Consider the following 27,541-nt stretch of genomic DNA (forward strand, 5'->3'; position numbering starts at 1 on the left):
AGAGCCAGATTATTAAACCATTCCAAAGCATTCCCAGAAGACAAGAGGGGGAAAGGTCCAAAGTTTTTTTCCATAGAAGTTTTCTTGCTATAAAACCTTCAGAGCAGAGCCACATACAGACACATATATACTTTTGCTTTAATAATCCATCCCTGTTATTAACAGAATGACCAGGGTGATACGTATTTTAAAGCCTTTTACTTTAGTTTTCTTGTTTCAGCTTCATTCTTTGTTTTGTTGTTTTGCTGTTGCCAAGTGGATAGAGGTAGCTGGCCTTGTTTTAAAAATAAATGGGATGATTTTTCCCAATCTACACAACTCTAATGGCTAAATCCCTTTGATGTGAACAGCAGTCACTGCACACTGTTGACCCCTGTACAATCAAAGCTCTGTTTTAACAGTGACAAGCTGGGTTTCAGAGGTACGTCTTGAGAGGAAACAGCACCTTTTCCATCTTCAGGGCTTCCCATAGACTCAGTTTGGATGGAATTAACAAAAATATGTAACCTAATATATCCTTTAACCTTAATCAATTGAGAAAGTGTAAAGCTGAGACAATTCCGCAAAAGCAGAAAAGAGAAAATTAAAAATACTCTAGTTTTTAACAGGTTTTTTTTGCAGCACTGATGCCTTCAACCTGCCCTGAGCAATGCGTGCTTGAGCTGCACCCAGTACCTGCTGAATGCAGCTGGTGGAGGATTTCCCCCTGGCTTCCCAGCCCTATCATTGCTCTAAGCTGTGATGGGGGGACCAACACAGGTCAGCCTGCGGTGGCCTCCCCTCTGCCCCTTGAGACGTGCCTGCTTCAGCTTCCTGAGGGAAGCCCCAGCTGGGGCATTTCACCTGTGGGAGTAGGTCTGCAAAGTTCAGCACCGAGCCTGAACCTACACGATGCTCTGCAGTTCAGTTAACACAGAGGTCAGCAATAAGCGATCCCTAGTTCCACCTTGTACAAGTTGGTAGCCCCTGTATTTTGGGTTGTATTTGATGTCTGAAGCAGGAAAAGGGACATCCTACTCTTTAGCTGTGAGATGAAATAATGGAAAAGTGCCAAATATCATGTGGTTATCAATCAAAAGCATAAATCACACTGAAATACCTAGGAAGAGGGAAGATTTGTAGAAAGTTTCAGGTCAGATTTGCAGAAAAGTCTTGCTAAACTTTCAGGAAATTTGGGTCAAGCCGAGTGTCTGTAATACAGCTTCAAAACAGGTAAGTATCTCTTGCTTTCTACCATTGTTAAAGGTTCGCACAGCTCTTATCTGACAAGCCACAGTGCTGTGATTTTCAGTGCCCCTGTGGTCTCTTCAATTCATCAGGTGAAAAAGCTTGCCAGGGAAGACGCTAAGGGAACGGCTGCCCTGAACAAGACAGAACTGCTCTCAAGAGCCCAGCAGCATTTCAAACAATAGCATTCTAACAGGTCTTCACGGTGATCTTCAAATGCTTATACAAAAAGGAAATCTCCAGAAAATTGGATAGTCCATTGAGAAATAAAGAAAGACTTTATGCTAAGCACCTTCTAGACAGTTGATATAAAAAAGCTTATGATGCACTGGTTGAAATAACTGCAATTTTTATCACATTTCTATTTTCCAATGTGTCTAGATTTATCTGTATTTATGATTCATGTTTTTACTGTGCCTGCTGAAAAAAAAAAATAATCAAAAACCTCTGGGGCAACTTTCAGCTTAAGAAAGGAAAGAAAAAGAATTTGACAACTACATAGGCTAAGAAATTATGGCTTTGATTTGGCTTGATTTTAAATTTCATGATTGCCCACTAGATATGATTGTGGACATGGCAATTTAACATTGTCTTTCTTTAATTATTATATTATTGCACAGAATAAAGCTACTTGGCCATGCTAATGAATTATTCTTTCCAGACAGCACATAGATAGTTATTTCTGTTGAAGAATGACAAGGCCACAAAGTCTACATTCCCCATCAGGAATCTGGCCTGATATCAATAGTTTTCCAGTGCTCCATTTATGATGAAAGGTAGTTAAACGACAGGGTTCTCATAATATTAAATGTACGCACAAATAAAAGCCTACCTCAACAGAGTAGTTCCCATGGAACGTGGCTTGAGTTTTATATTAAACTCTAGCAATGATGTTCACTCACCGATGCGGCAGTGCTGCAGGCAGTGAAATCATACTTGAAAGGGTTTTTGCAGGGGGTGGCTTTAGAACCCCCATGACACTGACTTAATTCTACAGATATTGAGAGAAAGGTCTCTGTCTCACCTTTTCTGCTAAATAATGAGTATGATTTTTCTGAAAATCAATACACTGGAAGCTTTCTAGATACTAATTCTCCAGTTCTTCAGTTGCTCATAATCTATATATATATATCTCCATCCTCCAAAAACACCTTTTAAAGAAACACTTTTCCTTAAATGCACAGCATTACAAAGGCTTTGTATGTGCAGCCTCCTGTAAGCTGAAGAAATATGATTAAATTGCACATGGGTAGACATGTAACATCACAGCTTTGCAATATGAAGTTCCCAGGGCCAAAATTAACCTCCATGTAATTCTGCACTATTATTTCTTGAACTAGCCTATTTTTTGCTAAGGTCTAAAACCCACAGTGTTTGTAGAATCCTGCAAAAACTTACAAATTATAAGTAAATGCACATGCCTCAGCTGTTTCAGATGATACTGTAATATTTTTTTCCACAGGAAAACACAATACTCTTGTGGTTTTTAAGTCTAAAGTGCCTTTCTCCTGACAAAGTCCAGTTATAAAATAAAATATGCTCATTCAGTGAAGCCAAGACCATGTAGTATTTCCATAACCCTTAACTCATTCATCTTCATCTTGGGCCTTCTCCTCACCACCATATCCGACTCAGATCTTACCCACTTTTAGTTTTTGTTTCTTCCTTGCTGTCATTCTTTTATTTCAGGTGTCCAGCTTAACAACGATAACTCTTAATAATTATCTATACAGATATTGCTTTAAAAGAGGGAAAGGTGGGGGCCTTGACCAGGCATGATGGGTTTTCATATAACAGCCTTTTCCCCAAATCTGGTGTTATTTGCAGTGTATGAAAACATTCATCTCCATAAAAGAAGTGAGAAAAAATAGCAAGACAGGATTTTGATCAATACCGATTCTGATTAAGTTTGATCACAGCACTTGACATTTTGAGCAAGTCTGGAAGTACACTCACAGAAAACTCAGGATCTGCTAAGAGTCTCTAGCAGTGTAACAGGGCACTGCTGAGTTCGGTAGGAAATATTCTGTCTACCCTTTTGTTTGCCTTACATGGCTATAATAAGGCAATAAGATGCATTAACTTAATTCTGTAATTAATCTCATTGCCAAACTCTCAGTAGTGATGTTATATTGCTGATTTATTTTAGGTTTTTGCTTGTCTTCATTTTTTCCTTGACAGAAGCAATGATGGTTTTATGAAGGTGTTTATAGAGGGAAAAAAAAAAAAAAACTAAAAAAATTTAAAAGCGTTTGAGATCAGTGTATATAAAAATGGTCATCAGATGCCATCAAAGCAACACCCAGGGAGCAATGTGTCACTTTTAGAAAAAGCAGTGTTCATTTGTATTCTCATATGGACACATCAGGGAAAGCTGTAAGGAGCAGATTTTTTCAAGCTGCAGAAAATGAGGTCCATAAAAACATGCATTCACTGATTGCTATATGTAGAAATGAGCAGGAGTGTTGTTAACAGTTTCTTCTCCTCTGGAGGCCCATACTAGAGCGTTAAAATATGAATGGGACAGATGTAGACACCTAATCTGGATGGGCCTGGGATCCGGAACTGATCTTCTGTTCATTGCACCTCTTTCTTTTTATCACTACATGGTTTATAAAAGAAAGCTCAGTTAAAAATTTAAAAAAAAAAAAAAAAAAAAAAAGAGATGCAAAGCAACAAGAATTTTCAAGCTAGCTTTACCATTTTTAAGCTAATTTTCTGAGACAGTCAGGCTCCTTCTCTTCTTTATCTCTTTATCTGAGGACTCATTCCCTTCCTTCTCACATGGGACAAAAATCTTCCTGAGATACTGAATCAGGAAGACTCTGCTCTGTGTAATTCTCATATCAGCACTGCTGTGTTTGAGGGCTTCCTAGGAACATATCAAGTGATGTGACTAACCTCTGTCATTTGTGTTTGGGGTTTTTTTTCTCTCATCTTCTTCTCCAGGGGGAGGAGTGTGTTCAGTGGAGTGTGTTGTTTGGAATTTATTTTATTTATTTGGTGCTGTACATAGGTAGATTGCAGTGTGTTTTTCTTAGAGAAACAAGGCCAAAGAAATGGATCTTGCACTATAAGAAAGGTGGCAAATTTTGAGCGAGCCCTTCATCCGTGTGGAAATTCATTAACTAATATTAATTACCTGGCTGGTCCCCAAGAAATCTCTGCCATGTGCGTAGATGAGCTACACCCTTCCCATAGGAAGTCTGAGTCCACTGGGGAGGAGGAACGTTCCTGTTCTCCATCCCAGAGGTCTCTGTGTTCACCATGGGCTCAGGCTATTGAGCATCCTAAACGTAAATACTGCCTCTCTTGGTTCTGGAGCTCAGCTCTGAGTGTGTGCCCTCTGCTGCTGATGCAATTAGAAGATAAATCTTGAATAGCTGTCACTGGATCAGAAGTGATAAATGGCTTCATTAAAAAAGAGAAAAAACAAAAAACTAATGTGATGTTCAAATTAAAACAAAATTATTATGTGTACCAAGCAAAGGGTTGGATAAATGTGGGAGAAGGGGAAGTTTATTTTATGAACTCTGATTATCTCATGGGAAACAAACTTCCATTTGTATTTAGAACAGAACAATTTCTAGCTTTAAGGCACTCTTTTAATCAGCAAGCTCATCTGATGAAATGCTGTAGGATTTACTTATATATCAAAGGATTTCCCTAGACATTTGAGGGATGCAACTGAATACAATTAAAAGATCAGTTGTAAGCACAGTTTGCGTTGCAGTTTGTTTGCTGTGCTTTGTGAGAGAAGTTAAGAACATGTGAACTTGTGTTTTAGCAGATAGTGAAGTATCGAACTGTATTACAAGAAAAGCTTTACCATTGCAGTCGCCTACTAGAGATGCAACTATCCAGCTCTCTTGGATCTGATGGTCTGTAAAAGAGAACAGAGAAACTAGTAAGCCAAGGTTCACAACTAAGAATGGAATCAGTTATGAACAATGTTTCTGGGCCTAATTCATTGCTGAATTAAACCTCATGTAATGTCATTGAAGTCAATGGCGTTATGCAGGGCATAAACGAGTGGAGCAAATTAGCCCCCTGTCTTGAAGCCAAGAAACCAAAGGAAAGAGTGATCCAATAAAACAGAGATGAAATGCTGATATTAGCTGAATGCCTCTGTTCTTGGTACAGTGCATTCTTTGTGTCCAGCCGTGAATATTTCATCCTTCCCAGGTGTAAAATCTTCCCAGCAGCACTATAAGGCAGATTTATAATAAATGACAATATTAATGATTTAGTTCTGTTGTAATGCAGCTTCTGGGCTCCTAACAGGAACTTAAGCAGTTAGGAGACAACATCTATGCTGGCTGTAGTGTGATCTCCGAATCACACTCTGATCTCTGATCTCTTCAGAAAAGTCTTGGGGCTGGCCTTTTTTTTTCTTTCTTTAGCTGCCTTTCGCCCATATAGATGTTAGAAGCTAGCGTTTGTAGATATGGAGAGCTTTCTACGTAGGAAACTGAGAGAAATACCAGGAATATGTCTGAGAGAGCTGGAGTAAACTAGGCACAGTCACTGCCTTGGGTATGAAGGCACTAGGAAACAGAATGGATTTGTTTGCATTTCATGTATACGGGTAATATTAAGGGCTCTAAGAACCCACAATGTTGCAGTGATTGTAGGTGTGGCTTAGTTTAAGGAAAAAAAAATCCATTTGCACTAACCAGTTTTCATAACAATACGTGGTCTCCTCTGAGATTTCACTCTTTTTACTGTCTGACCCACTGATTGTCTGAAATCAAGATCATCATCTCTCTCAGCCACAAATTGTGGGGTTTGCACCACACACAGAGAGAGCTCAGTTCTGGCTGAAGCATGTAGGCATTTTTATTATCTATATAAAGAACTAATTTCCAAAGTCTACAGTTGGGTTTACAGCTCATGAAAAGATCTCTGTGAGGTGACCTGCACAGAATAACACATTTCAACAGCACGGCTCACTTTTTACTACAAAGAGATCAAACAACCTGAATTCTTTTCACGTCCTACCACACAAACTTCAGTGATGAGCTAAACAATGAAAAATGTTTTGTCAGCAATCAGTAGAGAAAATCCTCCAGATGTACATAAAAGGGAAGCCACGTAAAGTGTATGACACGTGGCACATGCTGCTGCTCCAGTATTTGTTCCATTGCTTCTGGTGTAACTTCTCAGTGAAGACAGAACTTGGTGGAGGGACTAGCAGAAAACTTACATGATACTTGGCCTATGGCATGTGTGACATTGACCATTTATTCCCTTTTTTTATTTTTTCAGGTGATAGTGTTGATAAGCAATCTGCCATGGTACTCAAGAACCACTCCAGATTTTCATTTTCTTTAAATCCTGTTGCTTCTGTTTACAATGCACTTCTGGGCATGCTCTAAGGAGAGGAATAAGGGAATGAGATGATACAAATCTGCCAGCTGCAGCATGAGATGCTGAAGTAAACACATCCAGACCTATCCAAAGTGCCAGCCATGTCTTGAAGGCTTGAGGGCTATTGCAGATACAGAAACAAGTCCCACTAATCCACAGCCCTAATTTCAAGTGATAAAATATCACCATAAAGCCGGTTTACAATTGCACTGAATTCGTCCTTGGTTTAGCTGGCAAGGTTCTGCTAAAAACAGAGTTCTGCTAGAATATCAGGTTTTGTTGGATAGAAAATTTTATTTTGACAGAAATATTTACATTTTCAGTGGCTAAAAGCCCATCATCCAGCCACCAATTTGGTTTTCTGGTTTTCAATAATTAAAAAGAAGCCAATTCGGTAAAAGAAAAATTTTGATCAATTTTTAGAAGTTTTATTGAAGGGTGTGTTTCTCAAGAAAGATGCAAAAGTCTTCTGACTATTTCCAATTAAAATCAACAAACTGTTGAGAAGAATTATCATTACCTCATCCAACAGGGTCTGGTGAATTTTGTTATTTCTGTTTCTGTTGTTGCTTCTCTAAAACCACCTCTTGTTTTTCTATTGTATTTACTTTACATCTAATGCTATTACATTTTGTTTCAGCTGGCGGGCTTCATCTATGCCTGTTATGTTGTGAAATGTATTACTGAAGAAGAGGACAGCTGTAAGTACTAAAGCTTTATTACATACAAAATGAATTCTTTTTTTTTTTAAAATGACCCCTCCAGTATGCTGGCTCTTGCTGACTTCAACCTAAATGCCTTATTATACTGTAGCCAGAACATGCTTTCTGTCCATCCTTCTTGATCTAAAATTTGCAAATGCCTGAAAGACAAAGGAATCATGAAATGCAGCTTAAAAAATACGTACTCCTTTCTTCTGAAAAGATCATTGCAATTTTTCTCCCTTACAGCTTAGCTTAAGACATAAAATAAATAAAAAAAGCAAAAATCCAAAAATCCCATTGGCAAATACAAGCTTTTTTTTTTTTTTCCCCCCAGATTGTTATTAACTATCTTCACAGTAATTGGCTACCACTGAGGGTATAGCTCTTCTGTGTTGACTTGTATGTTAGCTTGTAAAAGCACTTCTGGCAAAAAAAACTGGCTTTAGATCATTGCAGGACCTTCATTTATGAGAGGTGAAACTGTGGAGCTCTTCTTTGTTCCTGCTGTTCCCAGGGTACCATTACAAGGAGTGAAGTGATTTTGTATAGATGTACGTTTGTGTTTCTTCTGCTTATTTATATCAATAGAAGCCCGTTGAGCAGAATTTGCCCTTATTACATGCTATGGAGTCAAGCCATTTCATTTTTTTCTCTACTCTAACCTTGATTTTTTAAAGAGGGCCACTGCAGCATTTCAATACATCTTGGGATTCATACTAAAGCACTTTAGAAACAAGTATCAGAACTGCATGTAACTTTGATAAAATATACATGAAACCAAGAGAGAGCTCTGCAACAGGAAGCTAAAGGGTTTTTATTTGATTGAGAGCACTGCTAGGGCTGGCGGGGGTTCCTTTGTGTGTTCTCCTGCGTAGAAAATAGCTGCAACCCTATAATCTATTGGCAATACAGTGCCACTGTGAGCCGTCAAGGGGAGATTTAGTACCAAAATCAAGCCACACTTCAGAGGTCTTTCCGACTATGCTCGTTTCAGTTGTCTTTGTGTTTCTGTGGGGGAGAGGAAGGCATAAGAGTAAAAAGAGTTTGGGATAGGCATGTGGAGCAGGGGTATGTCACAAATAGGTCTTGTCTTTTTAGGGAAGGACCCGGTCGTGTGTGCTCTCTCCTACTCTCCCACTCAGTGCATTCACTACCCACAGAGCAGGAGGAGAGTGATTCCTCGCCCCCCAAATGAAATCCCATTTAATATCATTCTGCCCTCTCTTCTCAGGGCTTAAATCTTTTTTTCACTCATCTGTAATGCTTTAGGGCACAATACAAGTAAGAAGTGAGGCAGGGACTTGTGACTTGGCTCACCAAACAAGCACAGAAGTTGGAGCACGTTTGAGAGATTTCTCCTGTGGTCTGTAAAGCAGCGTTCCTGGCAGCAAAGCGCCGCGACCAATATGGTATTGTTTTCTGCTCACTGTGGCAGGAGCTCCCTGTTGTTCAGAAGCCACAGATCGTCATGCTTCTTTGAACCTTTTCTTGCTATCGTCTTGCCTATTTTGAGGCTTTTATTACTTTGTTAGTACACCTCAGCCAGGCCTCCTCTTCAAGCCAAAGAGCCGTCTTATCCGTGAGCATCTCTCTGGGGTACCAGGGAGAATGCCCACCCAGTGCAACGAAGGCAGCAGAATCTCAAGCGCTGCAGCTTCACCTCTGGTGGGGTTTGGAAGCATGGCTGTAAAAAAAAAAGAAACAGGGTACTTACGTGGGTGAGTCTTCCCAACACTGTAGTAACGCTGAGATCAGATTTGGTCCCTCAAGGTATTGTAAAATTAAAGCAGCTTTAATTTCCACTGAGAGGCTGTATTTAGCAGAGAGTAAAAATGATTTGAGTTGTCTCTCTGCTCAGATATCCACTCTGACATGTGCCAAGTGCTCACTGTGACAGCCAGGGGCTGCAGTCCGTACGGATACCCTCTGCTCAGGTTTCACTTTCGATTCTTTTATTTCCATTTAAATATGTTTTTTTGCCTTTTCCCTCCTTTTTGGCAACACATCCCTCTATTGTGCTCCTCTGAGAAGTGACATATCCATTATGGATGCCATGTTATTTAGCATTTGTACTCCAGAGGAAGATGCCTAAGCGTAACTTCCTCAGTACATTCATGGGTGGGGTCATCTCATGCAGACCGAGTGAGTGTGAAGGAGAAAAGCTTTCAGAAAAAGTGGAATATATCCCAGAGCCATTTCTAGACCTTCCCGCATATGCAAGTCTTTGGTCTTGAGGTCACTCCAGATCCACTACCTGTGTTTCTCTTCCCATAGTCTCCTTTTCCACTTTTTCAGTTCCTCACCCATACATGCTGCCTTGGAGCAAGCTCTGTGGCACAGAGGGATAAAGACACCCCTCCTGTCCATGGTGTACTCTCTCCCCCAGTCTTGCTGAACATCTAGCACAGCAGAAAAAAGCTTTACTCTGCTGCCCCCCAACCCGTGCATAGCAAAAGGTGAGGCTGGGGTTGCGCTTGCATGCAGTTTAGCGGCTGGTATTCCCTCTGTGTGCTAAAGATGTGTCAGCTGTGAAACGTCCTCTGGTAAAACCAGTCACCACAAATCAACTCTCCCACACCACTGCCCTGCTTTCCCAGCTTCTGAAGTGGTCTGTAAAGAACAACAGAAAGACACTGATGTCTTCTTACTCATGTCTATATTAACAGACATCTAGATCTCTGGTTTTCTGGACCACTCATGCCTGCAAAAATTGAGTGCCTCACTGCCAGTCACAGAGGACCATAAGGATAACCATACTGGGTCACACCAAAGGGGCATTTAGCCACAAGTCCTGTCTGATGAGACAGAGCCAACAGAAAAAGCCTTCTGCTTCTCACAATGGGCATGGTGAACACCTGTACACTCAATTCCATTTCTTCGCTTTTGCTAATGTGCCATGGGAGCAGCAGCAGACCAGAAGAGGAGCACAAGAGGCAGAAACACTGAGCCTGGCAGGAGTGGGCAGCAAGGCACAAGACTAGAGAAAAAGCCATGCAACATCCAAGAACCAGACATGGGTATGTTCCAGATTTTAACCAGAGGAACATACCGACACTGCTCCGGAGCAGAGAAGGTGCCTCATCTTCTGTTGGCACAGAGCCTCAACTGTAGAAACACAGTCAAGTTGCTCTTAAGCTGCTTCAACTGAATTAGCTTTGCTCTCAGAGTAATTGGAACAAGCTGAAAGAATTACTATTTCTCCATTCTTTATGCAGATTTTATTAAGAGAACAAATGAGCGAGGGTAGAATTAAGCAAACATTTCGCTAAGATTAACTTCCTCTAACCTCACCAAAGGATTAGGAATGGAACAATACAGTGATCAAATCAGGGTCATAACTATGGCTGAATCAGCAAGTCTAGAGGTTTTAATTACACACCAAATAAATCCAGCAGCAGGCCCCCTAAATCAAAGCACAAGTCCGCACTACCTTTCATGAGAACAATCTGCTCTGGGTTAATTCCGCATCAAGGATTAAAGAGGAGGCTGCTTTCCCTCCTGATACAGTCCCAAGCAGTGCTCTAACGCTGGGCTCACCAGAGCCACACAGCAGCACCCATCTCCAAGGGTCAGACAAGAGTGGCTTCTCTTGTCGGTGGGTTCTCACTCCCAAAGGTCCCTTCTGCATTCCGATCTGTGTGGCTGCATAGGGAGGAGGAGCTCTGAGGCTTGGAGTGCCTCGGGTCTCCATCTGGGAAAGACGAGGCAGGACGGGTGCCCAGCAGGGTTGCAGCCGACTCAACGCTCTCCCCTTCATGTTGCCACTGGTATGCCTAAGCCATTTTCATTCTTATCTCATTAGCATTATTAGCTGCAGCAATTAAAAATAAAGCATGAAAATGTCAGTAACGATCATTACTTGGAGGCATTCAACGGCTGTAAACTTATTGGAGCTCCTCATTTGTTTTCCAAAATTGTATTAGGCCTGCATTTTTCAAAGGCTGCACATTATTTTTAATAACATTGAAATGTTCATTTAATGTGCATTTCCTCACTAGCAATTTGGCTCCCTGCTATAAGCTGTTACTGCCTTACTAAAAGAAAATTCACTGTATTTTTGAAAATGCTATTAAATATACAGATATTTTGTAGAAAACCCTGGAATGTAAGCAATAAAGCAGCGTCCTCCTGGGGCTTTTTGTCTGTAAGCAATTATAAAAGAAACCTGGGTTACTGAAGTGGCAATTCTGCATTCGCCTTGCAGGTTCTGTTGAGGGAAAGGGTACTCGCTTGTTATCAGAGGGAAAGCTTTGGCTGGGAAGGATCCTCAACCTGGAAAAAATCACCAATTCAGTTTTTGCCCCATAGTGAAATCCTAATGCAGAAGGCTCCCTTGCAGACCCAGACAGGGGGAAGAAACAGCATTTACCTACCATAACACAATGCCAAGGCAATGAGAGAATAAATATGGCCAGTCTGATGGTTCCCTGAGTCCCGTGAGGTACAACCTTTGCACTATCTCACGCTAGCAGGGATCCAACTTGTATGTACACTACTTTCTTTTCTCTTGGCATTGTTTCCAGGTAAATTGCAAAGCAAAAGAAATTGCAACTGGGTTAAATGGATTTTTGCTGCATGTTCCCCTGAGCCCAGCTTTTGGGGATGTCGGGCACAGCAGCGAAGCTCTAGATAACCCTTTAAAATTATTTCACGCCCCCCATAAAATCTTGAATTCAAGATTCTCCTTGAATTACTGAAAATATTCAGGAAGACAATACCCTAGATAAGGAGATATCTACTGGTGAGCAATACAGCATAGCAATTATGTGCCAATAACCGTGGTGCCAAACAACAATTCACTCTGGGATCTTAGGCCTGACCTGGGAAGTACGTAGGTTATGACAAAGATTTTCTCTTAAAAGACAATATTAAATTCATTAGTTGTGAGAGTTGTGAAATTTTGACAAACCTATGGGATAGGTAGAAAAGCCTTTTATTTTCAGTTACAAGCTGCCTTCCACTTCTGGGCAGGCTATTTAACCTCTCCATGCTTCTGTTTCCTATATTTAAAATGAGAAATAATGACAGGGACAAACTCACAGGCGTGTTCCTTCATAACTTTGAGCTTCCGGGATGAAAGGCACTATTGAAGTGCAGAATATGTTCAGGTATCACTTTATTTCTGTGCCAAATGCTTTTCACCATCTGCTTAGCGAGACATTACAGAGGAGTAATACCTCGGCTTCCATCCTGGCTTAAAAATCTCTAAAACAAAGACAAACCAGTAGCAAACATTTGGCTATTAATTCTGCTTCTTTATTTCCCTTCCCATTTTTCTGGTGAATATGGCTGTAAAACCTCAGACTACCAGGACAGGAGAAAGATAGGCAGGAAGCAGAAACTAAGGCTGAGGGACATGGCTGAAGATGACTGCAACCATCTTTCTGCGTCAAGGCTGGGCTTGAATGCATCTCCAGAGGTTGTTTTCCCAGGCAGCCTGGCAGGTCTCTTCCCCCCTGCTGAAAGGTGATGCCCCAGCTGCAGTGTGAGCTGCAGCCATACCGACACAGTGTTATCTGTTACACTCGTGTAACACAACACGAGATAGGAGGTACCAGGTCTATCCAGCCCAACATCCAACATCCAGCAGTGAAGAACATCTGATGCTTACCTCCACGTCTATTTGCCATATAGGCATATGAGAACACAGCAAGTTTGTGGTTCCCCAAAAATCCCGACAGTAATTTGCAGTTCAGGGACTTCCTTAGCCAGAAGTGGTCTCGTATTTCATTGCCCACAATGATCTTTTCTTCCTGAAAGTGTACTCCTATGTTTGAACTAAGAACAATTTTATCAAACAGGCTCCCATGAGAAGGAGTTCCAGCACCTCAGCTATAAATTTTGTTAGTTTTGCACCTAAAATTTGTGTCATGTGTCCTGTGTCTTTCTCTGGAAAATAGCTGTCATTCCATCTTCACCTTTTGCATGCTGCCACAGGTTTTATAGACTGTCATCAGCTGTGTCCCTCAGCCTACGTGGAAATACTACAAAACTTGTGATTGTTTTTTGGTTGGTGGGAGGGGGTTTCTGCATCTTCAAACCCTTTACATCATTGAAAGAATAGAAGTGGAATCTGTCATAAAGGAATAGCAGTATCATGAAGAGAAACAAATTTGCATTTTTGGGCCCCTCACTGATGCCACAAAAAGTCAAGGATGGTATTGGTATCACATACCTACAGCCACATGAAATTAGGCCTGCAGTTTAGACTAACAATCAAGATTTCCACCACAGTCAGTGGAGGCAGGCATGTAACTCCAAAGAGCAATTTGCCCTGTCTGTGGTAGACACCTCCCACAGCAGGGTGAATCACTGGTCTGCCTTGTTTGGTTAATGCTAAGGACAGCCAAGGCAGTCTGCAGAGGGAGCAGATAAACGTAGGAACAAATACAAGCCAATATTTAAAACACAATAGTTCTCCAACTGTTGAACTGTTCATGAATGAGAATTCAGTGAACAGGCCACAAAAGCTGAAGCTGCAGCTTGTTTTTGCTGAGCTGCACTCTCCAATTTACAGCCTGTGGCTAAATTAGAAGCTTTTCCCATTTACTTGTTTCATTTAGTGTGGTGACTGCTACGTGAACTAAGTAAACCAAAGGGAGGGAAATGGGACGCCTTCAGCTGTCAGGATGCTGATGGAAGCGTGGAGGGAGAGAAGCCTCAGAAATCCCATGGCACTGCCTCATGCTTGTCATCCTAAAGAGAGCTGTCTTGGAGAGCCGCGGTGCCATCAGGAACATTTAGGAAATTCCCTGAGATGCCTGTACAGCATCAACCCTTTGCACATATCAATAGCTGGTTCCTGTGTCATTATTTCCAGTCATGTCCTGTTTTGGAGGGGACCTTTCGCAGAGCAGAAGGCTGGTGTTGAGCATCTCATTCTCACCAGCGCAGAGCACAGGCACTCCGCATCCCACAAGGCATGCTCGCTGGTTAGAAAGCACAGGCTGAAAATGTCTGAGCTGCAGAGTGCGAGGCTGAAGCGCAGTGGGGGGAAGGCCTATGGCGGGAAGATATGACAACTGAAACTGGCTGTGTTTGAGATGCAAATGGACCTGAGCGGTCCAAGGTGTCATAGGGCTTGGCAGATGTTACACAGCCTGGTCTGTGATCATTTGGCACTGCACTGCAGAAAGAGAAACAAACTTAAAGCTCAGAGGAGGTGCAGTTTGTTTAAATAATAGCAAGTAATTACTCTGAAGACAAAATCAGTGATGGCATTTTATAATTACAATTAATTTAAAGGTTAATTTCCTTTGGTGCTAAAATCTTATTTAAAACATTTACCAGGAAAGGAAATTAGGATGTTACTATCTAGATGCATAGAATGCTTCTGGGAATCCATGCCTATTATCACTAGAAAATTAGGTTAGACTCAAAGTGGGAATTTCAATTCATTTTAGTGTATAATAGATGGTGGTCAGGGCCTTGAGTCAGAAGGGTTGCTTAGGGTAGACTGTACGATTTGCATTTTCTTTGTTTGTGGGATTAATTGCAAATGTTTCCAACAAAAGGGCTGGGTTTATACATGAACAAGCTTGACATGAAAAGAAAATTGGTTATGGATTGCTGCCTTCGTAACTAATGAAGCTGATGTTCAAGGAATCCCTAGGAGATAGGGCTGTGGTATGAGGCAAATATATAAATAAAATCACACGGGGGAAAATGGTGGTGGTGCTGGCTCCATCTATGATAATTTCTTTTCTCCCTCACTGTCTTCCCTGCCACTCCCCTTGCATCCATCACCACCCCTTGTGGGGATTGTCAATCTCAAGTTTAAAAAATGTCTAAATAACATAATGTGGAGCTTGAAGGAAACAACATTTCCATTCCAGCGCCTCATCACAATGGGATACTGCTTAATAAAATCAATGCATTGTAACAGCCAGGGAGATATACTTACCTTGCATCATTTTTTTTAACTATTCACCACCCATGTTTTGTCTTTTCAAGAAAGGCAAGTTGCAGAAGTATGGGAAAAGATACGCACATGTGAAAAGGGAATGAAGACTTAACATCTCTTTTACAAAGAAAGATACATTTCATACCAAAATTTTTGAAAATATTACTTGTCTTGTCACGAGTTAATTGTTTCAGGAGAGGAACACAAAGAAGTCCAGATCATGAAACAATGTCCCACTCATTTGTGTGAAACTGGTAGCAGAAATGAGGTGTTAACTAGTGACAGTTCTGACAACAAAAGCCACCAATGATTTGAAGAGATGCTCAGGTTGTTGCTGCCGCTGAATCATAGAATCATAGAATCATAGAACGGTTTAGATTGGAAAAGACCTTGAAGATCATAAAGTTCAAATCTCCCTGCTATGGGCAGGGACACCTCTGACTAGACCAGAGTCTAGTTTTGACATTTAAAAATAAACAAAATTCATATTCAAAATCGGGGAAAATCAGCAAAATCTGAGAGTCTTCACAAGCTGAAAATTGCATGGAAAATGGCTTCATGCAGACCGTTGTGTTTTGTTTTGATGCCAGTGAAAGTCTTCCTTTTGACGTGAATCATCTATTGTTACTTTGCACTGAACGTGGAGGGCAGGCTTTCAAGGCAGGCACTCCTGTGCCGTGGCTGGGGGAGCATCTCCTCCTTCACTCTGATGGAGGCAGGGCAGCTCAGGCCCCACCAAGCGCCTGCAGAGGAGTAGCCCTCAGGTGGCCTTCCCCACCCTGGTTTCCCAGCCTCTGAGGGAAGCTGGCTGCCTCCTCGGGGGTTCAGCCAAAATGAACGGCTGTAACAGAGCCGGTCCTGGCCAGCCAAGCTCAGTCTGGACTGAAGGGCAGCAACGTCTCAGAGAGGAGAGGTGATGAGCTGCTGCGAGTGGACTAGACTCATTAACTCTTTTCAGTGGCCCTGAAAATTACACCTGCCCATGGCCTTTTTGTGTCTTCCCTGCTGAGACAGTCAACGTGAGCTTCTCACAGTTTCTTACATGCCTGGGATATAGCTTTGCACTAAATTATTTTTATCAGCATGCCTTCTTTTAAATTTTTCCTTATTACTTTTCCTTTGAAATATCTGGATAGGTCTTCATTAGCATTGCACTGTTAACTTTCATGGATTTGGGTCTTAATTCTCCACTTTGTTGCACCTACTAATGACTCTTATTCTAATTTATTAGTGTGGTGGTCACACTTGGACGCCACTGCCCCAGGCCTTTTCTTTTTCCTCCTTTTTTCCTTTTTCCTCTCTTTATTGCTTGTCCCTAGAAATGATCAGGCTGAGAACAATTTTTCTTAACAATTCGTTTGGTAACTTCTATGATAATTCAGTCTAACCTATATTTTCTTTAATTTTTAGCATGGTTTGTCAGTCAAAAACTATTTCAGGGCTATATTTTTTACTCAGTACTCAAGCACGAAAATTTGAAAGCAAACGGCTATTATCCAGCAGTGTCCAGGTCTGTCCAGTTTAGAAAGAGAATATATTCTTCAGACTGTTAATGTTCTCATAGCTGAGTGGAGGTCTTTTACAGACTCTTTACTGAGTGACAAGCCCCACCACAAGCTCGGACAAGCCTTGCAAAGCCTGGCAGTGGTCAAGCAGCAGCCTACCTGACTGCAAACTAATATCCAGGTCTATGAGGCTGACAGGTGGCTTGCTGCATTCATCAGACACGAAAGGCAGCACTGACCACTTCGGTCCTTTCTGCTCAGCCATGACCCTGGTTCCCACCTCCCTGACATGGTTCCTGCTGCTGGCCAGCCCTGCCTTGCTGAGGTATTGCTCCAGAGCATAGACTTCCTCACCTCCTGCCCTGAGGCTCTGCTGCTGACCAGACCCCTTCTCCACCTGGGAGTCTGAGATGCATTTCACCTTCTCTAATTTCTAGATACTCAGTATCATTCATCCTGGGTTTTTCTGCTGGGTACAACCTTGAATGCACTATCTGCATCCCTGCTTGGTCCTAATTATAGGGAGTATCCTGCTGAGATCCCTGTCAGTACCTCCGTAAGAGTGGTGACACCAGGTGGTGCTTTATCGGATTTCACAAACCTCCATAACTCCCCAGTCCTACATCTTATCTCAGAAGGGCTGATCAAAGAATTAAACAGGGGATCAGCAGCAACAGAGACAGAAGAAGATGCTGCAAGCCCCTGTCCAACAAGAAACGTGATAAGAGGAAAAAAACCTAGAGGAAAATTCCCTGTGAATATTATTACAGAATAATTTTGACTGTTAAAAAAGTAAACAGCATGGAAATAGTGACAGTGGGGCAGAATCTGAGCTGAGAAACTCCATTGAAATTTGTGTAGGAGTTTCCCTTTGCTGCTCCTGTGGACATGGTAGGGCTCAGAAATGCCACGAGGTTACAGTTTCGAAATCCGAAGTTTTAGTTTCACCGTGCAAATGGCTGAGCTAAGAGCACTCACTGGCAGTTACCGGCTGTTTGGCAGAAATGCAGCTCGTTGCACCGCAAGAACCGGTCCAAGCATCCAAGTCCGTATGCCATTGCTGACCCCTCCTGTGCCGGCAGGAAGGGCACAGCCTCACGTATGGGCAGATGCCCTCCTTCCCCTTGCTCTGCCGGGGCTTGGCTCCATCCCACTTCACGAGTCTAAATTGCTGTGCACTCAGCACAAAGACCAATAACGTTTGATTATCATTGTAAACAAACTTTATTGAGATTGTATTCAAGCAAACCCCCTCCTGTGTGCTGTATTGTGGAACAGCCACCAGCCCATGCCTGCAACATAAAAAGGCAGCAGCACTAAAGTGTTTGGAAGTGTCTTCACCAAACAGCAAGGTGGGTAGCAGGATACTGGCAAAGCTGCAGGAGCAAGGGTGTCCCCATATGTTGTTTTATATTTTTTCCTGTATGTCATTTCCAAAGTTATTAAAACCAAGCCTAATTTTACTCCCCTCCATTTTTTCTGAATTTGGCCAGTTTTTAAGTACCAGCATTTGGGCACAGCTGTCTCTTGTTTCACATACTTACTACTGCACCAACAGTGCCTCCAGTGACATTATTAGCTGTAGTTTGTTTGCCATCCCTCCTCTTTCCCAGCTACACGTGCAGTGAAGTGCCTTGCTGTGGCAGTGAAGCTTCATCACTGCACCTCCAAGGCCTGAGTCCACGGGGCCAAGTCTTTGACCTCTGCAGCCCAAGTACATAAGTTTAAGACCTCACGTATCAGGTGTAGGACACGTACATCACATGTTCTCTCTGAGCTAAACCATGTGGGAAATATGTTCAGTCATGACGTGCATGTACAAGAAGCATCCATGTGCTCATGCACATACTCTTCCCTGGTCATTAGCACTTTTTTAATGGTACCACCTTTATCAGGGGTAATTGTAAATTTTTAGTATTATTTTAGTGCTTGAGATTAACGAATATATTTAAGGACTACCATGATGCCAAGCCCTGTACAAACATGAACGCCAGCCCTGTTTCTTCAAGCTTGCAATCTCCGTATTAGACAACAGACAACTGGTGGGTACAGGCAGAAAGTGAGCACAAAGAAACTATGAGCAAATACTATTCACTGTGGTAGACAGGCATATAAGGACATTGACAGCTGAATTATTGTAAACGGGGCAAAGAAGGGGTTTAGGGAAAATGATGAGAGAACTGTTTGTGAAGACATTCTCACAAAGAGAGAAAGTGTTTGGAAACTTTGCAAGTATGCAGGTCAGGCTGGCAGGTCAGGCTGGCAGCACAGGTGCAGAATTTAGCTTTTAGAGCTGGAAGGAGGGGAGACTGATGTGGAATCTCTACAAAAGGCTTTAAATGTAAAAAGAGTTAGCTTCTACTTGACGTAATATGGAAAATGAAATCAGTAGCAGGATGCAGAGAGGAGTAACCTAGCTAAAGAGATGAATCTTGCAGCTTTTGTCTCAACTCATTTGGTGAGTTCAAAAAAAAAAAAAAAGGAACAACTGTGGTGTTTTACACTGAGAGCCCTGGGTAGATGTTCTAGCTGTTTCAACAGACAGAAAAGTCTTCCTCTTCAATATGCAAAAATAATCTTCATAAATTAAAACATGAACAGCCCAAACCAAAGTTGACATCTAACTTATATCCTCAAGTGACATGCAAACTTGAGGATACAAGTGCCATTGTTCACGATGAGAGGTATCAGAGAAGGTTAGCTAAGAGTTCTGGTTTTAGCCATGCTGAACTGGAATTGATGTTTAATTATCCATGGGTAAATACCACAGAGAGAAGCTGAGATTTTAGTTTGTATAGAAGGAACAGAGTGAGCACAAGCCAGGTAGCCTGTGACACCTCAGAGAGCCGACGACAGCAGAATTTGCATTTGGGAGTGCAACTACCCCATTTACAGGAGGTGGAGAAAAGTAAAAGGCAGAGGTTACTGCCCATGGGACTCCAGCAGCATACTGGAGGGAGAACCACCGAGAAGAGAAATGATGAGATAAAGAAGGTGAGCATCTGCAGATGAGAGAACAGAGGCCAGCAAGACAAAAGTTTCAAGAAGAAGAGAGCAGTAGCTGTGCAAAAGGCGGCTGGATGACCACAGAGACAACTGTGTGCACTGGGTTACCAGTACCCAAATTTGGATAGGAGGAGGTGATCTGACTGTGGTTCCAGCTGCGTGAAAGGGACAGAACACAAGATGGGAGAAAATCTTCTACAGAAATGGAGGAAAGTGTTTGAAAGTGTTTGAAACCATCAGGAGAGAGAGAGAGAAAATGGCACAAGCAGGGATAAGGGCGGGGTTGTTTTTTTTATGAAGGGAATTTACATGTATTTGTATTGGGAGGGGAATGCAAAAAAAAAAAAAGATCAAGAGAAAGAGTCTGTCATTGGAACAAGCAGAATTTTTACAAGACAAAATTCCTGTAAAAGTAGTAAGAGAGAAGGGGAAATGAACTGTAAAAGGAGGAGTGAAAAAGGCCAGCAAACTGAAGAAAGGAGGACTACTTTATCAATTTGCTCATACAAGAAATGGGAGAGCCAGTGTGGAGAGAAACATATGGGGACAGGAGGAGGGAAATGGACAAGGAGGTAATGAGGGTGTCTGGAATGGAACTAATAAAGCTGGTGGAGCCAAGCTGCTTCATTGGAGAGATGGACAAAGTGAAGGAGGAGAAGGGGAATCAGTGACATAAGTCAGTCTTGTTACAGAATTACTACCAAAGACATTTTCATTTTTAAGGAAGGAACCATGTGCAGGAGGCAGATGCTGTGGTGAAGGCAGGGTTGAGTGGTGGTGGCACACTCACCACTGTGAGAGGCAGAGCCTCGTGCATCAAGGGTAGGGGTGAGATAATCAGCAAAACAAACAATAGTAGCGAAGGAACAAAGTAAGGAGAGAGTTTGAAAGCAGTCAAGAAGTCATCCATGCTGCAGGTCACATGTTGGCCAAATACATGGATGTTTTCCAACCTTTCCCTTTCCTTTTCTTTGCAGATGAAGCCTCCTCCCCATTCCTAAACTCAATATCTTTTCCTATCTAGTCTGCGTTGATTTTTGCACGCCTACTAAAATGCAAGGAAAGCCATAGCATCAGTCATGTTTCTATACACATATGCCCTAAATGACTCTACTGGTCAGATCCTAAGCTAATGTAAATTGTCATTGCTTCAATCAAGTCATTGAAGCTATAAAAATATATCTTAGCTGTGGACCTGAATATGCTTCTGTGTTCATATCAAAAATTTCTATAAGGAGAATCGTGTCTAGTCTTCTTATTTCTATTCAATATCTTTCCTTTTGCTTTCTACAGGAAGATGTTATTGCTTTTATTCCACACTGTTTCCTTTCTCTTTGTCCATCTGTTGATTTCATCAGTTTCATTGTTTCTCATTGCTAGTTTTCTAGAGTCCCTTCTCCCATATGTACCTCCATGTTAATGGGGTCTTTTTTGTACATCCCAGTTTAACCGTCCCTCTATACACCACAAACTTCCAGAAATGAAAAATGATAAATCCATTTATGCCTCTCATCCTGTCCTGATATTCAATGGAGACAGTGGGGACCATGACTGTGAGCAAAGGCTGAAACTTCACATCCCTGTGGGTACTTAGTAATAGAAAATACGTCCCTACTTCGAGCCATATGTCCTGTTCGTGTTGCAGTTGTAACCACAGTCATATATGCCTGACAAGCCCCTTAACACCAGCAAAGGAAGAAAACACTCTGGCTGAATTTCTTACAGCACATTTTACAAATAAATAGTACTGTTATTATCCTATTCGAGTCCAGCCAGGAAAATAAGCATCTCAGCAACCGATATTTCAAAGGAATGGGATTCTGTGTTTGTTTGTATATGCACGTATGCTTTTATTAAATCAAAACATGACAAAAGAGGCACTTCTGATAACAATGACATGTAAGATGAATGTAAAATAAAATGGTCAAAAACGTGTTTGATGGATGAGGTTAAGGATGGAAGCCTCTGTAGCAATTCAGCTAATGAGCCTTGTTTTATTCATCTCATGTTACCGCTGCCAGGAATGTATCAGTCGTAGGACACTTTTAGTGACCTTTCAGGCACAGCCAGGATAAAACGCCTGCAGAAAGGGCAGCATTTTGCATGCTTTAAGAAACTAGCTCAGAGTCCACAGAGAGCTTTTAGCACTGTCTGGACCCCACAGGCTTTGCAGTGCTGAGAAATTGCCACCATCAAGAAAACTTGCTACTGAAATCCTTTTGTATTGGAGTTAACTTTCTATCACCTACCTTTACCTACCTTGCAAAGTTTGCTGTGTGTAAGAAGCCATTGTATGCCTACAACAAGGTCACAGCAGTACTCTCTGCCTCACCATCATTTGGTTACACAAGTGGGAACTTCTACTGTCAGTTGAACACAGAAATGTCTCTACAAGCTTGCCTTGTTTGTCACTTGACAATCTGGCTTGTTAACACTGTGTTTACTCTGTACAACAGGGCAAAGACACAATGCATGCAGAGGTATTTGACATTCATCTTTCTCTCATGCCCACACAAACTCATTTTAATCAAAGAAAGCTTTTTCTTAACGCATTGATTTAGCCTTCTGAAAACAATCCTAAAATCACCCTTTTTGACCTTTTGCCCCATGACTTCGAAACAAAGTATCTATGCCTGCAGCCTTCTAATGATGGTTTACCAGTTGCTTGAAGGGTCTAGGGAAGTACACAAGAAATGCAAAGTCAGACAAATGCATATAAGCAACATCCATAAAGTGACATGGGTTGACACCAGTGAGACACTCAGTCCAACACAGGTGTTTTCTGACTTGTGTTGTCAGAGGTCAGGAGTGAGAAAAAAAGAGGAAAACTGGGCAAAAGAACAACAACCCGTAGCTACAGCAAAGACATGTCCACCCTTTTGCTGCAATTTTTGTATTTGAATAAGAGAGGTTTTATTTCCGCCGATCCTAGCACTTCACTCAACAATATTCCTATAGTGAATTCTTCATTCTGTGCCTATAAACTTAATATGTTTTCAAAGACATGATCACATTGTAACAGTTATTCTGGTGGTTACAGACAATGAGTAAGTAGGAAGCAACAAATGGCATTTATTTTGATTTTAGCAAGATTTTGACCCTAGGAAAGGTTTGTAAGCAGGCTAGGGAAGCGCTGTCCAGATGCAGTCATCATAGGTTGTGTGCAGAATTGTTTAAAACTCTATTTGAAATTTAGTTATCAACCAGCTGGGATGACATTTTAGATGGGATCCCACTGGGACCTTGGCTAGGGAAATAATTTTCTTCATTATTTTTGTTAACAACAAGGATGATAAAGGAGAGAACATTTGTAAAATTTTCAGAGGAAACCAGCCTGGGAGGGGTAGAAGCACTTGTGAATATTGGATTAGAAGTCAGAATGATCTTGAGAAATGGCTTGAAATCAAGAAGATGAAATTCAATACAGACAAGTGCAAAAGAACTCCTGTGGGGAAGAATCAATCAAGTGTCTTCAGATAAAATACGGACTGCTTGGCTAGACTACAGTTTGTGTCAAAACACAAAAATAAAGATCTGGTTATTAAGCATTTGTATGATATTGTTGAAAACAGAAGGGAAAAAAAAACCCAAAACAAACCAACCAACAAAACCCCCACCATGTTATTCCAGGTAATGTACAGAAGACATACATGGCAGTTGTTCCAGTTAGTCCTGACTTGTGCACCACACTGTAAGAAAAATATAAGCAGACTGAAGAAGGATCTTCTGGCTTGGTAATTTAGAGGCTTGGAAAACATGGGCTGTGAGAAAAATTTGAAAGAACTAGGTATGCTTAAATCTGGAAAAGATGGATAGCATAAAAATACTTTTTGAAAATGCTTAAAAGTAGTTATGAAAGAAAAAAAAATGGCTCATTTGTCTTCATATCCATAGGGAGAAAAGGCCAAAATGTAGAAAAGTAGTTAATTTGCAGGAAATTACATTTAAATTAGACATTAGGAAGTCAGGCGCAGGGAAAGGCAACGCAGAGAGACTATAGAACCTCCTTCATTAGAGATGTCAGGGATTAATTTAGTAAAACTTCATTCTGGGATAGGAGTATACATAATGATGCCACAGAGCACAGAATCAGCTAAATTATTTCTGCAGGGACCATTCTTGCCAGGGAAAAAGGTGGATGACGGGTTCAACATGTCTGTGGTTGCAATGGAGGCATACTATACCGGTCCAGGCTAGTGTTTCCATGGCTTTTTGCTTGCAAAGTAAATGATGGACAGAGGGGTACAAGAATTTGATTTTGTAACATGTCTGGAATGCGTGTGACTGCATTGATAAGTGTGGCACACATTGAGGGGTAGCTTAGTATAAAAATACCTCATAAATGCAAGTCTTAAGGACACCAACCACTGTAAAAGTTCTTAAACCAAGGGTTATAAATTTACATTTTGTGATTTTTGTGTGAATGTTCCTGCATTTTAGATCCACAAGAAGCTGTCCTCTGTCAAAGAACCTTTTCTTTTTTTTTTTTTTTGCTTTTAATGTACACACAGCCAGTCTGTCAGTAGCAGTGCCCAGACCTGTGAAAAAGCACTTCTATACCTGAACTCTTTGGCCCTTTTCTATCAAAGCAAATTCAAATTCACATCTGCTATGTAAGAGGCAATATTTCAGGGATGAGAGCTGCCCACAAATAACCCCCAAAAGCCAATAGCTGGGTGTCCTGGTGCAAAGGAAGCAAAGGGTGTGCTTTCACCTGTGTAAAGAAAGTGTTACAGCAGAGAAACAGGGGTTTCAGGCTCACGTGAGATTGAATTGCCCTGGAAATTGTTTAAAATAAACATGAGAAGACCATCGGGAACTTGCAGTACTGTGAATTAATAAATAACTCCCACCCTACAACCTTCCTGCAGACCTCCAGCACCTTGAGAGAAATGCTGGTTTCCTTAGATCTGTGAAGCCTCATCTCTGAAACTCAGATAAATTGTTCCAGCTCTCTGTTCGTGCATTTCAACCCAAATGTCAAAGCAGGGAATCAGAGAAACTTCTGTCTCTCAGGCAGTCGGATCAATGTGCTCTCTCCTCTACATCACTGAACCACAGTATGACAGCAAGCCAGACACAGTAATCACAGTCAGAAGCAATGTATTCGTGCCAATAAATAAATGGGTTTCAGCATTCGTAATATCAGAATAGCGTGTTGTTTTGTACTCCAGTGAGGTGATCTACTTGAAAAAGAGGGATGTGTGGCTATTTCTGATAGACAGGTGGCTGTGATAAATTCCTCATTGTCTTTCTGTGATTTTAAAATTAATTTGATTTTAAAATTTAAAAAGAGACTTGGCCTTTCTTTTTTGTTTGTTTGTTTTTTACCCTTTTTCTGCATCTCCACAATTAGCTGGTCTAATTTTAACAGATTATGTGGAGACCCATCAAAAATAATCTGTGACCCATCAAAAATAATGTGTGCTGGGTGGTTCTTGAATGATAGTTCCTATCACTTCTGAAAAGATGTTGCTAATGAAAGCAATTTTCCCCTTTTCAGTTGATTTCATAGGTGGATTTGACTCTTACGGCTATCAAGGTCCACAGAAGACATCTCATTTACAGCTACAGCCCATGTATATGTAAGTACTTAACTTCTGAGATATTTTGCAGAGTGGCAGGCTGATATTAAAGGATCATTAAGCTGAAACATGACGTGACTCAGAAATTCAGAATAGGCAGAAGCCTTTTTTGATAGACTGAATTCAAGCTACACTTAAGCACCAATATTACTCTTCTGTTGAATTATAATGATTTCTTAGAGCAGGATATAATGTGTCACAGTTGTTTAAATAACATCCAGCTCTCATCTGGTTTTCCACAATTTTCATTGAAGCAGGTTGCACTCCATGAGAATTTCATGTAGAAAAAATTGTCAGATCTGACAAAACTTGGTTGCAAAAAAGTGGTTTTTATTAAGATGTATCAAAAGTTCAGCAACTTGTTAATTTAGTGGATGCATTTAGCATTTGTCTTACCAGCGCATCTGTTCACTGAGGCACCTCTATACCTCATTTCCAGTCTCCACATTTAAGAAAAACCAAACCAAATGCAACAACATATGGCTTTTAAACACAGTTTGAATAGAAGACAGTATTTTACCTAGCCAGTGACTGACAACTCCATCCACTGCCTAGAAGTCAGCCTGATATATTTGGGGATTAAATGAGTAATCAAATGTCAGCACATACACACAACTGGAGTACATTCACACTAGAGCTAATACCCAACCATAGACCAGTACAGGAATAATCATCTCCAGATATTTCTTGTACTGATGCCAAGTGCAATGCAGAACAGTCCTGACTGCCCAGATAAATCTTACCTCACTGCTGCAGCCTTTTGAAACGTTTGTTATTCACCATCACTATTTGTCATCACCTACACGGTAAAAGCACAGCGCGAACAGCTCACAAAGGGGCAACGTTTACTTTTTTCCTTTGTTTCTCTTCTGAACATCTCTTTTGAGGAAAATAGCTAAATACGGGCAAACAATATCCATCCCAACATACACTTCCATTCACCCTTGAATGTAATTTCATTACTTCTGATTAGTGGAAGCAAGTCTGCTAATGGATTAGTGGATTTTTGCACAGAACTGGCATTTATTCCTTTATCAGTGGTAAAATCAATTCTGCGGTAGTGCTTAGGATTGGGCCCTTTGGGAGCTTTGCTAGGAGCTTTTTAATAATCTCAAATTACAATAGTGCATATCTCCAATGCCATCTTAACTTCAGCTTCCCATCTGTCTGTGCTCAAGTAAAGATTTTTCACCTGCACTTTTGGCACAGTGCTGTGCATTTAGAAAATGTTATTTCCTTCCTAGTATTGTGTGTGGCTCATAGGTACTTAGAACAATTCTAATCCTATTTCTTTCTCAGTATACCATACCTTGTCATCAACATATGGGGCCCTCTAGCTGAGATATTATCCCATTCTCTTTATGCTCTCAGTGTTTCTTCCAGAACAGCAGATTGCATTTACTTCATACTGACTGGAAAGAAAGCTAGACCTGTGGAAAAAAAGAAGGCAATACTTTTAAGCTTGTAGCTGAGACGAAGAGATATATGATCAACCCATGTACACTGTGTTCCTCCTTATTTTGATGCTGCATTCTTGCTGGAGTATAGGCGATTTCGCTGTCTTAACTGAGGGACAGAAAACAGTATGTGAGCTGACATTTTGTGCAATCAACCCACAAAAGTATTGCCATGTCCCAGCCACAGTCAAACAAAGACACTTCATGTTTCTCTCTGACTGTATAGTATTTGACAAGGTTCTCCAGAATTGCTACAGTCTGTCCTTAAGAGGCTTTTACAGCATTTAGTAATACCTTGCTGTTATTTACAGCTGAGGCGCACCAGGAACACATGCATATGTATTCAGACTGCAGTTGCTCTGCAAATGTAGGCAGACCATTAAGTAGTGGAGTGACAAATTCGAATGTCAAATTAATCAAGCCGTGGTTTGATCTGCTTGTAGCACTATTTACAACAATATTACGTACTGGAAATCAAAACACACTGACATGATAACAGCAGGCCATACTTGGCGCTTTAAAGCTTTACTTGTTGGGAGGAAGGGTTTGGTTCCCTAGGGATCTTGTTCACCAGAGACCATCAGTGTTAGCGTCTGTAGTACTCAAGGAAAAAAGAAAAGAAATACAGGACTTTACATTACTCTCTGGCCAATGTCACCTGCACCTTACAGTGCTCAGCATCTCTAAGGGATGAGTAAACAGTAAGAATCATTTAACCTAAAAAGGCAGAGGATGGGGAGGGGAGGGGAGGAAGGGAAGGGAAGGGAAGGGAAGGGAAGGGAAG

General features: G+C 41.3%; 1 protein-coding gene across 1 annotated transcript in view; it reads left to right on the top strand.

Annotated features, from left to right (window-relative positions):
• LOC104282075 (sodium/potassium-transporting ATPase subunit beta-1-interacting protein 2) overlaps positions 1 to 25,304 on the top strand; it is a 77,164-nt gene extending 51,860 nt beyond the window's left edge. The window contains exons 2-3 of the mRNA XM_009880142.1: positions 7,238 to 7,298; positions 25,219 to 25,304. Coding sequence (XP_009878444.1) covers positions 7,238 to 7,298; positions 25,219 to 25,304 — 147 coding nt within the window. The remainder of the gene's footprint in view (positions 1 to 7,237; positions 7,299 to 25,218) is intronic.
• Positions 25,305 to 27,541: the final 2,237 nt, after the last annotated feature.

The sequence above is a fragment of the Charadrius vociferus genome, unplaced genomic scaffold, assembly GCF_000708025.1.
Source record: "Charadrius vociferus isolate BGI_N301 unplaced genomic scaffold, ASM70802v2 scaffold82, whole genome shotgun sequence".
Classification (NCBI taxonomy): Eukaryota; Metazoa; Chordata; class Aves; order Charadriiformes; family Charadriidae; genus Charadrius; species Charadrius vociferus.